This window comes from Crocuta crocuta, unplaced genomic scaffold (assembly GCF_008692635.1).
Source record: "Crocuta crocuta isolate KB4526 unplaced genomic scaffold, BGI_CrCroc_1.0 scaffold60, whole genome shotgun sequence".
Lineage (NCBI taxonomy): Eukaryota > Metazoa > Chordata > Mammalia > Carnivora > Hyaenidae > Crocuta > Crocuta crocuta.
This window is the reverse complement of record NW_027527145.1, coordinates 2,309,946-2,326,070: the sequence shown is the minus strand read 5'-3', so window position 1 is coordinate 2,326,070 and position 16,125 is coordinate 2,309,946. Positions and strand designations below refer to the sequence as shown.

Here is a 16,125-nt window from a genome sequence, read left to right as displayed (position 1 = left end):
AGTGAGATTTTTCTGTTAAACATAAAAAAAAAGGTCTGACAAAAATCAGAGTATAAATCTGTAAATGTTTTCCCATATTATTTTGGCACTTATGTAACAATGAGGATGTATTCAATAGTATTTAATAAAAGAGTAAAATTTATTTAAAAATAAAGGGGGGCATTTCAGTAAAAGGAAAAGCTAATAATACATTCAAATGCTAAAAATCAGTGACTATTTACAGTTAGTACCTAACAATAAACATGAAAGGAGTCAAAGCAAAAAGTCAACCTTAATTTCAATGTTCCAGAGGAGGTAAGTTAACAAGATTATATTCAGCCTACCCTCCAGGAAATATTTGGAGTCTTCAGAATGAAGCAACTGTAACTTATGGTTTCTTAACAAAAAACTTTAAAAATAGAAAAAAGGACAAGGACAGCAAGCGTATGCCAGAGTTCATTCATTTCCACTGATTGCAACACCTAGATCTGAGCCAAGGAGAGCAGACTTGTTTGCGGACATTCAAAATTTATTTTCCCTGAATCTAATTAAGTATTTGTTTGGCTCATGTGAGAGATAAATAGACAGATAACAAATGTGATTATCCATAGGTTTGTAAATTATATAGAACTTACTAAAACCATCATTTTGGGGGTGCCTCGCTGGCTCAGTCAGTAGCACATGCAACTCTACATCGATAAGCATTATTTTGAATGACATTTCTCTATGAAAAAGTTAATAGCAAAATAAAACAGGGTTTTTTGTTTTGTTTTGTTTTTGAGAGACAGAGCACACTGGGGTGAAAGGCATAGGGAGAGAAAGAGAAAAATCTTAAACAGTCTCACGTGGGGCTCAACCTCACGACTTGAGATCATGACCTGAGCCAAAATCACGAATCAGGTGCTCAACTGACCGACCCACCCAGGTGCCTCAAAACTGGACTTTTAAAATTATAATTTAAGTAAAACTATAAAGCTGTTAGCCTAGTCTTGATACACAGTAATCAGAGAATATCTAATGACTAATTTTTTCATACAATGAAAGTAATTCTGTCATTAGTGTATAAATCAGAAATTCTAGTCTCAGATGAGCAAATGATAGAGACAGCTTAAAGAATATAGAAATTCTTAAAACCCAGATGAAATATGTGAAACTTGATTAATCAGAACTCAGATGGAATGAGCTACAAAAGGAAGCTGGGAGACAACTGGGAAATTCTGAATATGGACTGGGTATTAGATAGTAGGGAACATTTATGAATTTCCTTCAATATAATAGACACTGTAGCTATATGGAAGAATATTCCTACTCTTAAGAGATGCATGCTGAGTTTTTAGAGATGAGATGTCTACAATTTACCTTGAAATGGTTAAGTAAAAACAGATGAATGGATAGACACAAGGGTAAAGCCAGTATAGGAAGTTTTCAGTAATTGAATCGGATGGTACATATCTGGGTATCTGTTGTACTATTCTTTCAACTTTTAATTATGAACATTTTCAACATATAAAGTTGAAATAAGTATGTTTACAATACATAATTAACAGCTGTGTTGGGCATACTTTTGGCTGAGACTCGATCTGTCAATTTATGGTTCAAGTGTTGGACAAATGTATGAAACGCCAATAAGATCTAGTGGATTTATGTGAGCTTTCATATACTTTAGAAGCCAGACACCCTGGCATTACCTTGTACCTTATTTTCAAGGAGATGGGGAAGCTGGGCCTAGTGCTGGTACCATCAAAATACTTCTCAAAATATAAACAGATTAAAAATTTTTTAAATACATCTTTAGATCTCTCAGGTTTCTTAGACATGTACTTGTGGAAGTATCAGAGTCCTCAACACACAGAGAGATGATTTTTGACCTCATAAAAAGTTATATTAAGGTTATTGTTGATGGGTCATGTCAGTTGTAAAAGAACCGGAGTCTGGCCCCGGTGCCTGGTCTTTACGAGGACATCCCTGACAGGTCATCTAAAATGAGTCACCTCCAATTATATGATGACTCAGGTACAACAGCTTACCAAGTTGTTTTTTTTTTTAATTGACATTCTAGATTGGCCATTAAGCATTATCTATTTCAGTGGGAAACATTCGAACACAATGACTTTGAGTGGAACAGAATAGATGCAAAACACAGATCATATATATTTATACACTTCTTACGGCTGTCCCCACTCCATAATAATGGAATAGCAACAACTGAGGTTTTATCTATCTTTTTTTTTTTCTTTTTTTTCTTTTACCTATTCTGGTTTTGATACTGGTGACAGGAAACAGCTTTTAATAAAGCATTCCCAGCACAAATGCTGTACTAGGATTATTCAACCTGAGTCACACTACCATAAAAAGAACCAAAGGCTGTAAAGAGAGCACTAATGCAGGAGCCAAAGCCCCACATTATTTTTAACGGGGTGTTTTCTTAGCTGACATAACTGTAAGGCAAGGCTCTGCTCGTGCCCCAGGCCACCTGCACATTCATCCATCACAGCTTTATCTTCTTCCACTGCAGTGATCTATCTGTTCATCTGTCTCCATCAGACACCGCTGCTTTAGGAGGATGGAGCTCTAGATGTTTTCCCAACATCTAGAATGATGCTTGTGTGGGATAGCTCTATTATCTGAATTAACTGTTTCAAAGAATTTGTGTGAAGTACCTTCCACTCCCTACAATTCAAAAATAATAAAAATCAATAAGGAATGCCTTAACCTTCTAAGCTCTATAATCTCATATTTCTACAGCGTGGCCAGACTCAGGCAAAAGGATTTCAAGATCAAAGTAGATGTTAGGCAAGGTGCTCATTTTCATCCTGGCCTAAATCTCTATCTTCCAATCATGGTAGCTAACATTTATTATATCCTTACAATGTGTCAGAGACTAATGTTAAATGCCTTATTGGCACAGTACCATTTAATCACCATAAAAACCCATGGAGCAACTACTATTAATCAGATGATGGTATATTATTTTAACTACCTATCTTCTTCTGAACATTGCAAATTCCCCTGGATAAATAATCCCCCTAGAGAGGTTAATTTCCCCATTTGGATCCTATAAATGAAAATTTGGCACTTGACCAAATTTTGGTCAGCCCTGGCACTTGACCCTCCTCAAGCAATACTTAAGCATTCAAAAGCTAAAACACTGACTTCAGGATATTAAGGACTAGAAATGTGTTTAAAACAAGATTCTAGTTTAAGCCCTGTATCATGTTTCATGTAACATTATTTACTGCTGTCTAGGAAACAAGCAATATGGTAGAATTATGGGGAGACTGGAGTATGGGCATTAGAGATTGAATGAACCATGACAAGATATTAAGACAGAGAAGGTGAGTAACTTCAACACATGGTAGTTGTCCTGTAGCACCTCTCTAGTACAGGGTGAGTTTCCTGATACAGAAAGAGTTAACTTATATCAAGAGCCTTACAAAGGAAGCAGATGTGTAGGTCACTGAATTACCTAAAATTAAGAACTAAATACCTAGACTCCCTCACTCCTTGGCGGTGGCATACAAAGCCAGCAAATAAGTAACAATGCTTTCTACCCAGTACAATCCAGAGTGGAGCAAAGAGCATAGGAGTTGCCATGTTTGTTAGAAGAGGGGAAGAAGGAAGAAGGGAAGTGGAAGGAAAGGAATACAGGGAGGGGGGAAGGAGGAGAAAGGAGCAGTATAAGAAACAGTATTCATCGCATCCAGATGTAGTTTCCTTACCTTAGTCAGAGCTTGTCCTAAAAGATTCTCAAATGCTTTCAAATTAAGATAGGGTCCATTATAGTAGGGGTTACTTTGTGCTTTTCTTCCCAACCAGTACAATGTTATCAAAACCTTGAAAAATGCCATGACACAACAACATCAGTCTCGTTAGTAACTAGTTGCAAGCTCAAATGCACGTGAACACTCCAGACAGAAGATAGCATATTTATCTATGGTTGAAAAGTAGGTTTTTTAAAAAATTCTGTGAAGGAGAAGGGTCCTTAAAATGTTAATTGTTCGTACATTTCTGTCGCTGAGCACATTCTCAGACCAAAAAGTCAGATCTCAACAAGCATTTGTATATTCTACTAGTTCATATGAAGGACAACATTTATGAAGAAAGCAAACTAAACTTCTAAAGCAATAAATTTTTCCAACAAACTTACAGATTAAACTCTTAAAATCAGTAATTCTCAGCTTCCTTAATAAGGATCTCGAGCTCTTGTATTTTTTTAAAAATAAAGCGGTCACATTTTTAGAAACTCTTCTAATACGCAGAATGTTAGAGATAGAAGTCTGCATTGAGCAATTACCCAGAATTCTTAAACATTTAGTGTTTTTCCCTAAAGTCTGATCTGGTGGTTTGACTTACTCCTCTAAAGATCCAGAAGTGGGTTATTTGCCTTTCCCACCTTACTCACATATATGGAGCCACTTCCCAGGTTTCACCTACCCTCATACACCCTGATGTCAGAGAACATATGGTTTAACCTTATTTAAACATATTTAGAGTTTCTGGCTGGTTTTCTACTTGCAGGAATTCCATTAGAAAAATGATTCAGAGTATATCAGCTTTTTTTTAGATACCACTGCCTTATTATAGAACATGTAAGTAAAAAACCATTAATAATGTTCCCTTAAATATAGCTTACATTTTTCACTCTCCTATCAGTCTCTTCTTGCCTGTAAAAAAAAAAAAAAGAGAGAAAATGCATATTAAGTAATATCTATGAGCCTTCAATTATTAAATAGAAAAAACTTTTATCCCACGGTCTATGAATATTAATACTACCTGGACATTCAAAAACCTTAGACTGCATATTATCCATCAGAATTTTTCCATATTCATTGATTTCATGAAATAGAATGATCCATTTTCTATAAAATGGTTGTCTTTTTCTCATTTTTTTCATTACAGGTTTTTTAAATGCACTTTTTATATTTTAATTTCACACAATGTTTAAACCCATTCAAAAAGTGGCCAGGAAGCAGGATGCTCATGCAACAAAAATTGAGGGGAAAAAAGGGGGAGAAAAAGCATTTTTCCACAGTTTTCTTTTCCATTGTCCACGGGTTTTTCACCCAAGTTACTCAGAGCAAAATGCTCAGAGAGCAAGGTCCTGTAGACGTTGAGAAGGGCAGTTTAAAAAATGGCCATCTCTGCCATTCAATCTCTGTTTGAAGAGATTTAATTTAATCTGTCATGAGAATCAAGAGTTTTCTCCCTCACCTGTAAAAGGGCACGATATTTACGGGAGAAGCTAAAAGAAGCTAGATGTCAGCACAATGCTGAAGAAGCAACACAAGTTCATTAACAGAGGGGTACCCTAAACTAATGTGCTTCCTGTCATGAGACACACTTTAGCAGGATCGTTGCTAATTCAGAGACTGGAGAAGCCAGAACTAGGTGACCTCTAATGGGGCTTTTTAGCCTAAAGTCTGCAAGTGTATATTTGCCAGAAAAAAAATGTATCTACATGTATGACCTGTGTACATAGGAGATCTATAAAGTACACATCTAACACAGAAGACATGTTTACAAAAAAGGAAAAAGGTGAGAGAATAAGCACACAAATATTTAACTTAGCTTTCAAAGAATCAGTGAGACAGCTATGGCCATTCCTCTCCATAAAACAAACATGAAGTGAAATGGACCTTAGAACAGCATGCACCTCCCACCTACCTCAGAACAGGAAAAAAAAAAAAATCCACAAGTTCTCACATGACTGTGGAAATACAAATTGGTACAACTACTTTTTAATATTTAATCCATTTGGTAGTAATATTCAAGCCAAGTATAAGCATATTCTATGGCCCAGCAATTCAACCCCTAGATGTATACTCAACAGAAATGCCAACATATATTCACCAAAAGTCATATGTAAGAAGATTTATGGAAGCACCTTCATGATAGAATAAACTGGAAGCTGCTTAACAATAGGATGGATAAGTTACAGAATACCCACAATGAAATATTATATGACCACAAGAGCGGACAATCTGAAACCGCATGCAACCGTATGATTCAGTCTAGCAATAAGAAGCAAACGCAGCCAGACACAAACAGTACACACTATTCATAGCAAGTACAAAAGCACAGATATGATGTTAGAAGTCAAGAGAGCAGTTACCCTTGAGGAGAAGGATGGTGGGATGATTAGAAAAAGAAGGGGGACACTGTATTTCCTTTATTTTGATCTGGAAGCTGGCTACCTAAGGGTGCTCTTTCTCTGAGGTCTTTGAATTGTACACTTATAATACATATCCTTTTATATATTTTATTATTCTTCAAAGAAGTAAATTAAAAGAATAAACTGTAGAGTCTATGTGCTCAAATCATAACTTATCTCCTAAGTAAAAAAAAATCATCTTGTAAGAATCAACAACATTCAGTTTTGGAAGTAGTAAATGGAGGGAGATCACTAAAAGCTGATCATAGCACATAGAGTTGTAGAATATAGAGATTCTTTTAAGAATGGTCAACATATACACCCCAGATATTAAATTAGCCAAAGCCTAAAAGAACTATTAATATTCAATGCAAAGCATAGGCTACACTGAAAATCCCATCCAACTAAAATGGGATGCTTTGAGTGGAATGTTCTCTTAAGCACACTGAGGGCAGAAGGAACAGTGCTCTCTTGAACCCCTGCCCTCCTTTCCTTTTCCCTTCATGAAGCTTTCTACTCCAACACACTCCTTTGTCATTTACTTTTTATTACAATAAAGCAATCGCTATAAATGCAAGGTATGGGTCTATTCTGTAATAAACACAAAAGGCAGTAACCTTGGCACCGTAACCTTCCATGCACTTTACATTCCCTTCTAAGTATAAGCATTTATAACATGTTCTTCAACACAATGATACGTAGTCCAGCCAATTTAGTATCCTATCACTGAAATGTAATGCTAGGAATTCAAGTAGTCAATGATTTACTGGAGTCAATAGAGGCCACTCTGACACATAACAAACACATCCCACTGCATGGAAGTCAGTAACTAGGTGGCTTCCTTGCTTTCTGTGGCCACTGAGAACAACCCCAAAGCCTTTTAAATAGAATAGGCTCAAAGGGAAGCTCATGGTAACACAGACTTTCCATGAGCCATACAAGTTACTGCCCAACACAACAGAACCAAAAATAAGGCAGCCGTACCTACAAAGTCAGTAATTTCTCCATAAATATTTCAAGAGTTGACATGGTTTAATACCACATTAAGAGCATGGCCTTTGGGTCAGATCTGGATTCCATTGTGCTCATCTGAGCAATCTGACTCTCAAAGCTTCTGTTTCCTTCTGATGAAACTGAGGATAATGCTCCCCAGTTTGGTAGATTAGGAGGAAATGTACACAAGTACTTAGCAGAATCCCTACCCTCATGGTAAGTGTTCATCAAGAAGCAGTTATCATTAAGCTATAAACTAGACAAGGCAGAGCCCATTTATTCCCCAAGCTCCATACACATGCTCCCTAGTGAAGCCATGCTGGACCCAAATATTTAACACTGCAATCAGCCTGTCTGATACTCCCCATCACTCATCTCTGCTTTATTTTTGTACTTATAACCATTTCCTGCATGCATTCATTATGGTTCTCCTGCACCAGAATCCAAAAGGATTTTTGTGGTTTGTTTATTGTCATATCTCAGGTGTCTTAAGACAGGTTTACCACCTGGCAACCGCATAATATTTTATTAACAATGCCTAGCACAGTGAATCGCACACAGATGCTCTCAAACACTGACTGAATACATTTATTTAGCTTACAAAACTAACGTAGCAAGAGAAAGCCTAAAATGGTAATAGTTCAGGAGAGTCCTACCTAATAAATATACATGATATCAAAGAACAGTCACATTGCATTACCTTGCTTAAAACATATTCAATTCACTCAAATTGATTTGATACCCATAATTGGGCTTCTTTTTTAAAATGCTATTTTTAAAATTGCAATAAAAGGGAANTTTTGAGAAGTATGCTGGTGCAATTTTGATTGGGATTGCATTGAATGTGTAGAGTGCTTTAGGTAGTAATGACATTAAAAGGGAATTCTTTACAATTGTACATCAATGAGTCCAAAAAGGTAGAAATTCAAAAACAAAGACCAACGCTAGAGTGCTAAGTACAAAGATGAAGTGCTAGTCCACGCAATGAAGAGCTTCCCATCAGAGCTCTGAAGGACTAGCCAAAAGAATCCAAACTTACCTTGAAATCCAAATTCACCATAAAGGGAGATAGAGATGAAACATCAATAATGTCAATAAAAGACTACTTTGAATGTGTTGCTAGTCTTCTCTGTGTGTCATACATTAATTTTTGAAAATTGTGTTTAATATTCAAAAAATCACAAGTAAAACATGGATATAATCCTCCACTGTTATATGAAATAGCTCTGGTAATTTCTTTGCTACCTCACAAAGGGGCAGAAAATACACCCATCACAGACCTCTGAACCTTCTACTAGAGGTCAGGAAGAAAAGAGGCACAAACTCTCAAGTGAGCCCATCAGTGAATACATCCTTCTGTAACCACCTTACCCTAACAGCTTTTAGGTATACTTTGAACCAGGAAGTCCTAGGTCTGATTCCTCCTTTATATGAAGCTATTTTAAAATACTAGTATGAGGCCCCAGTCACTGAGCCGCCACTGAGGACTCAGCAGCCTCCCCCTTGAGACTCCTCGCTTCCCGACGCTCAGTCCCTCCCGCCCACCTACTCCCGCCGCCGCCTTCAGCAGGCCACCGCCTTCAGCAGGCCGTTTCCACTGAGGAAAAGGAATCGTATTGTACGTCCACTATCCAGAATCTCCACTCTTTCGACCCCTTTGTTGATGCAAGTAAGGGTGATGATCTACTTCCTGCTGACACTGAGGATTATATCCATATAAGAATTCAACAGAGAAATGGCAGGAAGACCCTTACTACTGTCCAAGGGATCGCTGATGACTATGATAAAAAGAAACTAGTGACATTGTTTAAGAAGAAATTTGGCTGCAATGGTACTGTAATTGAGCATCCAGAATATGGAGAAGTAATTCAGCTACAGGGTGACCAGCGCAAGAACATACGCCGGTTCCTTGTAGAGATTGGACTGGCTGAGGACGACCAGCTGAAGGTTCATGGGTTTTAAGTGCTTCTGGCTCACTGAAGCTTAAGTGAGGCTTTCCTTGCAATGAGTAGAATTCCCCTTTTGTCCCCTGTCACAAGTTTAAAAACTGCACAGCTTGTATAATGTAACCATTTGGGGTCTGCTTTTAACTTGGACTAGTGTAACTCCTTCATGCAATAAACTTAAAAGAGCCAACATAAAATAAAATAAAATAAAACAAAATAAAATAAAATAAAATAAAATAAAATAAAAATAAAATAATAAAGTAAAATAAAATAAAATACTAGTATGAATAATCAATCAGAAAATACCATCTTAAAACAAAGGGAAATAAATTCCATGTAGATGTTCTAGCTCTCTTCCAGAGATCCCCATGCCATTTTCTTTCTTGAAGAGCCAGCGTGGCTAAGAGGGTAGGCTCTGAGGTCACACCTCTGGGTGTGAATTCTGGCTCCACATTTATTAGCTGTGAGAACTTGGTCATGTTACTGAACTCTCATAGTCTCACCTAGGAACAACACACCAGGGTCTCGCTGGGCTTAAATAAGAAATTTAAGAAGTGCTTAACAGAAGCAGATCAAGTAAAGGAGACATTTCAAAACTATCCTCAAATCATCCATCTCAACCAAACAGTGTGGGGAAGAGCAGTGGCCAGAGGACAGTCAAGTTCCCCCACACATAAAGTCCTTCCTCAGAAAAGACATTTCTGTGAAGCATAATTCAAGACACTTTCATTATGGAAAGTTTTGAACAGGAAATGATTTCTAGAATAAGGTCAAACAAAGGGCAAGGCAAACCGGTGGGGTATTAGTATCAGTGGCCAAACATCCATGTTTGCATCAAACCCTTATCATCCATCCTTTTTCTACTGTAAACGGCCTTGACCAACCCCTTAAATTCTCCCAAAGCTCAAAGCTGGAGGGAAAAAAAAGTGTCTACATGGCCAAAAGCCTATCTCCCTAATATCTGATAACACAGTGTGAACACAAAGGATGGCATTATAGTTTATTATAGTTTGATACAGCCAGTTGTGTTCTAGGACTTCATCAAAAGTACAGTAAAACCTTGGTTTGCAGGCATAATTTGTTCCAGAAACATGCTTATAATCCAAAGAAAATTTCAAGGACCATTGGCTGAGCTGTAATCATGTGACATTTGGTGTCATGTGCTACTTGTGCAAGACATCTCTCATTTATCAAGTTAAACTTTATTAGAAATGTTTGCTGCTCATCTTGTGGGCAACTCGCACAACAAGTTATTCACAATCCAAGGCTTTACTATATTTCTAAATACCTTCTATTTATCTGAAGAGCTGACCTCAGGTCCACATGCATGCACCCACCACAGCCTATAATCTCTTCTGGTAGAGTGCAGAGAGCTGGGGCCATGCCTGACTCATGGATGTTTCTCTAGAATCAGCCACAGGGCTGCACTCAACAGGTTCATGTAGAAGTTACCTAACGCCACTCACAGAGCCAGTCCAGCAGATGAGGGACCAACAGATGGAAGGAATTTTCCCCCAAATTAGGTAAAACTTCATAGTTTTAAACGTAAACCCACTTCTCTTTTTATATTCCTCTCCCATATCTTGATACCTCTTTTCCTCAAGGTATCAACTTCCTCATTTGCAACAGTGAAAGGTTCAGTCTTCTGCTCTGCCACAATATCATAATGCCCTAAGAAATGAATTCTCCATACTTCAAAGTCATCTTTCCTCCCTAAATCTCAGCTCCAATCCTGTCAAAGCTTTCACCAATTGGTAAAGATCAACTACAGTTCTCTTATTGAGCCATCAAGGGAACATGATTAAAAACTCAAGCTGGATCATCTTCTAGAGTGGCATTATTTTTGCCCCAGGCACTATGGAGGAAGACTTCCCCGTATTGTACCAGGAATGATGAGAAGTGTAGTCCCACCTGCCACTCCCAGCTTCTCTGGCTAACAAGGAATCTGGAATTCTACATGAGGCTCAAGTAGAGCTTCCTACCCCACCCATCTCTCCCCTGCCACACGCACTCATTCTTCTTTTGGCCCTTAATCTTACAGCCCTATACTTCCCCTTTCTTGACCCTGAATGAGCTTCCACTTTTGTTCCTCAGAACAACTGCAACTCACTGGGTGATTTTGTCCCCTGGCATCCACTTCCTGAGGCAACTTCCCAGAATGAGTAAGGCAGGGATTCCTCCTAGGGACTCAACCCTTCTAAGTTAGTCTGCCCTGCCCTGCATGGCACCAGCTGACCTGGATATTGCCTCTTCAGAAACCGGGCTGATGTTAGAGAAACTAGGCTCACAAGATACTTGGTCGCTCTCCAAGCCACTAAGTAATCTCTGCCCTCCAGTTGTTGCTTATGAAGCCTGGCCACCTGTTCACAACTTTAAAAATATTTCAAGAAATGAGGTCCTGAGTCATGATTTCATAAGCAGTCACAAGTAGAAGTTTGTGGACAGCATCTGCTTTAAATCTGTCAGGCATGTATGGGGGAAGGGGGAAGGCACATGTGTGGCAGTAGGAGACAGTGGAGACAATTCAGAGCAGATGTCCTTCTCATGACAAGAGTGCCATCAGTTTTTACATATGAAACAAAACTGTCACCTCCAAATGCGAGGCAAAAATGAATTCTGAGCAACCCTAAGGATACTGACTGAAACTTTCAGAAACATAACAAGAAAATAATTTCTAACGCTACTGTCTGAGGAAACGGTGTGCTTTTATTCCAAATGCAGGAATCAATGAAGCAACTCAGGAATAGATAAAATAATGAATCCTTTTTTTCTATTAACAGAAGCTCTATTTTTCTATTAATGGAAGCTCATCCCATTGCATTATTTAATATAGAGCAAATACCACAACCTTTCTCTAATGATTGTATTAAATAGGAAGAAGAGATATGTGAATAACAAGTTCAAGATGACTTCTTAGACTACTGAACTTATGCTTTCTTTCTCTGAAAAGCAAGCTGCATTTTAAAAAAATGAAATTCTTCCTTTCCTCCCACCTTCAACCCTAAAAATGAAACTGTATTCCATTGGACAAATCTTTTAGTAATGTTAGACCCCTGTGACTCATATATTGTAATCTGCCACTGCTGCAAAATTCAGCCCTACCTGAATGTGGAAACTGTAAAAATGACACTTGAGAAAATAACATTAAGCCTGGAGGTAATTAGTGAGCACAAATAAACTTGATGATTTCTGAATTTACCTATGTGAGAAAAAACTCTTGGAAATTCAACAGTTTTTGCCCTAGCAACATAAAATGCTTCTTCCAAACATGATAATCAAGTAAGTACCTCTTGTGAAAAATAATTTATTAAATTTCACACCCTCCCACATACTACTAAGAATAGCCAACTTTTACTTAAAGGGAAAGGAAGACAACAGCATGCATCCAAAGGCACTGACTGCATACAGTTCCACTGAAAAAATGAAACAGAAGCTGAAAGATGGGTTTTCTCTCTAACTCTCTCAACCACAGAGTCTTTGTAGTTTTACTTCATGGAGCAAGTGCTTGCTATTACATGAAACCAATTTCACACTGGAGACTCACACATGTATATTCCCTGTTAGATTGTGACCCCAAACCCCAAAACAGGCAATAGGAAATTCTCAACACAAGACTTAGTACCCATTATGTCTGCTGTGTACTAAATGGAAGTATACACTTAACTATACCAAATGTATTGAGGAGTAGCTAGAGAGGATGTCAATGACAGGCTTAGCCATAGTTTTACTTCCATGGGTAACAATGCTAGGTAGCAGCAGCAATGGAGACAGTCGGTTTTGGTTTCAGACATGTTAAGTTTGAGACAACTAACAGACACAATAGAAATGTGAATTGGTAATTAGACGCACAAGTGAGATGGCCAAGCCAGGAATCTAGGTTGGAGATATAATTTAGGAAACTGTCAGCATAGAGATGAAATGTAAGGTCATAATGCTAAAATAATGTCACCTAGAAAGTAAGGCTAAGTAAAGAAGAGATCTAGGGACTGAACTCTGGAAAACCCACATGGAAGGGTTAAGAAGTAGAGGAGAAACCAGCAAAGCAGACAGAGGACCATCCAGTGTGACGGGAAGAGTGGCATGCCAGAGGTACGGGAAGAAGATGGACGGGACAACAGGGTCAAAAAATGCTGTAAGAAAAGAGCTGAGGAGGGGAGCCTGGGTGGCTCAGTTGGTTGAATGTCCAACTTCGGCTCAGGGCATGATCTCACAGTCCATGAGTTCGAGCCCTATTTCAGGCTCTGTGAGGACAGCTCAGAGCCTGGAGCCTGCTTCAGATTCTATGCCCCTCCCCTGCTCGCACTCTGTCTCTCTTTCTCTCTCTTGAAAATAAAATAAAAACATTAAAAAAAATTAAGAGAAAAAGAAAGCAAAGGAATTACTATTGGGTTATTTTTTAAAACCTTATAATTTCTTATACATGTACACATAATTACTAAATTACTGGTTGCTTCTCCTACTCAAAGGAGGAAAAAGAATGATTTATCAACAAAAATCTTGTGAAAACCACTGATGTCCTAAAGAAGCAATTTAGGAGAATACTGAACTACATAGTTCAGGTGTCCTTCCAGACACTGTAGCCCATGTTCAAAGTCAATATGAAATTCAACTATTAGCCTAAGTCTTCTAGCATCATGATATTGGAACATGCTAATAAGCGAGGTACTTTCAAAGTCAGTGTTTCTCAAACTATGTGCCACAGAACATGAGAAGCTGGCAAAATTTTAATAGGATTTAAGGTAGAAAATTTTTGTGAGGTGGTGCATATTTTCCTAAATATGGACAATAGCAAATTAAAGTTCTGAGAAGAGAGATCCATTTTACTTAAAGCTTGATTTTTTTTTTATTTTTTGCCACAACTGTTACTAAAATCTTAAGAGACACTGATAGTATTGAAGTATTTTGCAATTGTGTTCTGTTTTAAGCTCACTTTATGCTTAATTATACAATGCATATTAAAATAATTGCCTTTATTAAGCAATTATATTGCTTAATATTATCCATTATATTGACTACTATGTATTAGCACCTTTAATCCCCACAGCCATCTAATGATTACCAATTAGGAAACTCAGACTCCAAAAGCTTCAAACTTTCCCAGAGTCATAAAACTATTAAGACTTGATGTAATCCATCCTTTCCATGGACTAAAATCCATAGACTAAGAATGTGTTTTAGTATTAGTGCAGTCGCGCTTTTCACCATCATCTATTTTTTAAATAATTTACTTCTTTCTTAATTCTGAAAAGACTATTGTCTCTCTATATTATCCTGAAATAGGCCCCTCAATATTCTCTCAAAGTGCTGGCTCAAAAACCTACCTATGGCAATAACCATGTCTCGCGTAAGCCCGTCTCCCAGAGACAATGTCAGAAGCTCCCCGTTACCATCTTTTCTGGAGAAGTTTAGATATGTGTTCCACTATCTTCAACATACAACCCACTTTGGGATTCCACGGATGGAAAATTTCCAAAGAACTTTGTAGGAGACTTCTAAGTAAATGAAATACATCACAATAACTCTCAAAGTGAGAGAACGACGACAAAGTATAGATTCCCTGTACCTCACCACTGCTAAGCCTTTATGAGTATGGTTTCTGTAAGACAAATATGCATCAACTATAAACTAGTATGATTGCAAATTAATCACAAATAAGATGAAATGGGAAAATCTTTTGGTTAGTTTCATAAAAGTGCATTTTCTTATGTACAAAAAATGTTATTATCTACACTTAGGTTTGTGAAAATTAAGACATATTTCAAGTGCCTAGCATGTAAAAACTGTCTTCCTTTCTGATACACATGAAAATTCTTTGCAGCAAAGCATAAAAGGATATAAATTGTTATTAGTAAGTTATTACTCTGCTAATTCCTCAGCTGTAATTTATATTAAATGTGTTCTGTGTGTGTGTAGAATATAAATCCCATACTGTCAAAGTAATATATACTAAACTGTTTATTTATGCTACACATTCAGAAGTCCCCATATTGCTCTTGCCTCTAATACTTGTTTCAAAATTTTAATTTACACTATGGGAAAAATTAGTACCCCTTCCCCTTCAAAAAAAAATCCCTACCCCAATTTTATCATTTCAGTCCTAAATTTTGCCCATTTTAGATAAGCTTCTCTTTATCTTATGTTTACTGGAGCAATTCCAAGGTGGGAAAAAACCCCAAATTTTTCACAATTTTATTTAATCCAGAGGTTCACAAAAGCAATATAAATTTAGACCAGGAAGGGTTTCTCGACCTTGGCAGCATTAATGTTTTGTTGACTTTTCTAAATTTGGGTATTCATTTATTTTTTGAGGGCGGGAGGGAGGGAGGGAGGAGAGAGAGAGAGAGAAAACACGCATGAGTGGGGGAAGGGCAGAAAGAGAGGGAGATAGAGAGAATCCCAAGCAGCCTCTGCACCATCAGCGTGGAGCCGGATGCGGGGCTCAAACTCACAAATCTGAGATCATGATCTGAAATGAAATTAAGAGTCTGACACTCAACTGATTGAGCCACCCAGACACCCCAGCATTAGCATTTTGAACTGTATAGTTCCTCACTGTTGGGGAGTTATACTGTGCACTGTCGGGGGTTAACAGCATTCCTGGCCAGATAGACTGGCTATCATCAGCACTCTGCTCACACTTGCTGTGACAATCAGAAATGTCCCCAGACATTGCCAAATGTCCCGTGGAGTGCAAAATTGCCCATAGTTGAGAACCACTGTTTCAGAGGATCTAAGAATTTAACTAACTCCTCTTAACCAAATAAAGCACGCCCATGGGCTGAAAATTAGTGGAAAGGGTGATTTAATGACGCCAATCTAGAAAAAGATATCAAATGTGTGAACAAAGCAAACAGCCAAGCAATGACTACACACCTGAAGAGTTGATAGAAAACATACTATTAGATCAAAGGGCAAGACTTAACTTAGTGCCTGGGTCGTAACTGACACTCAGCAAATGAACATTTGAACTAAATGTTCAAAGAATCACAACTTAGTACAAGCTAGGTCAGCGTTCTCATTACTGTGGAAAAATGCTTTTCCTTCATATTTACAGTG

General features: G+C 37.8%; 1 protein-coding gene and 1 pseudogene across 1 annotated transcript in view; one reads left to right on the top strand and one right to left on the bottom strand.

Annotated features, from left to right (window-relative positions):
- Positions 1-16,125, bottom strand: part of LMO7 (LIM domain 7) — a 192,898-nt gene that overhangs the window by 54,470 nt on the left and 122,303 nt on the right. The window contains exons 5-6 of the mRNA XM_077761210.1: positions 4,613-4,643; positions 3,699-3,812 (exon numbers count right to left, since the gene is read on the bottom strand). Coding sequence (XP_077617336.1) covers positions 3,699-3,812; positions 4,613-4,643 — 145 coding nt within the window. The remainder of the gene's footprint in view (positions 1-3,698; positions 3,813-4,612; positions 4,644-16,125) is intronic.
- LOC144229987 (eukaryotic translation initiation factor 1 pseudogene) lies at positions 5,493-9,157 on the top strand (annotated as a pseudogene).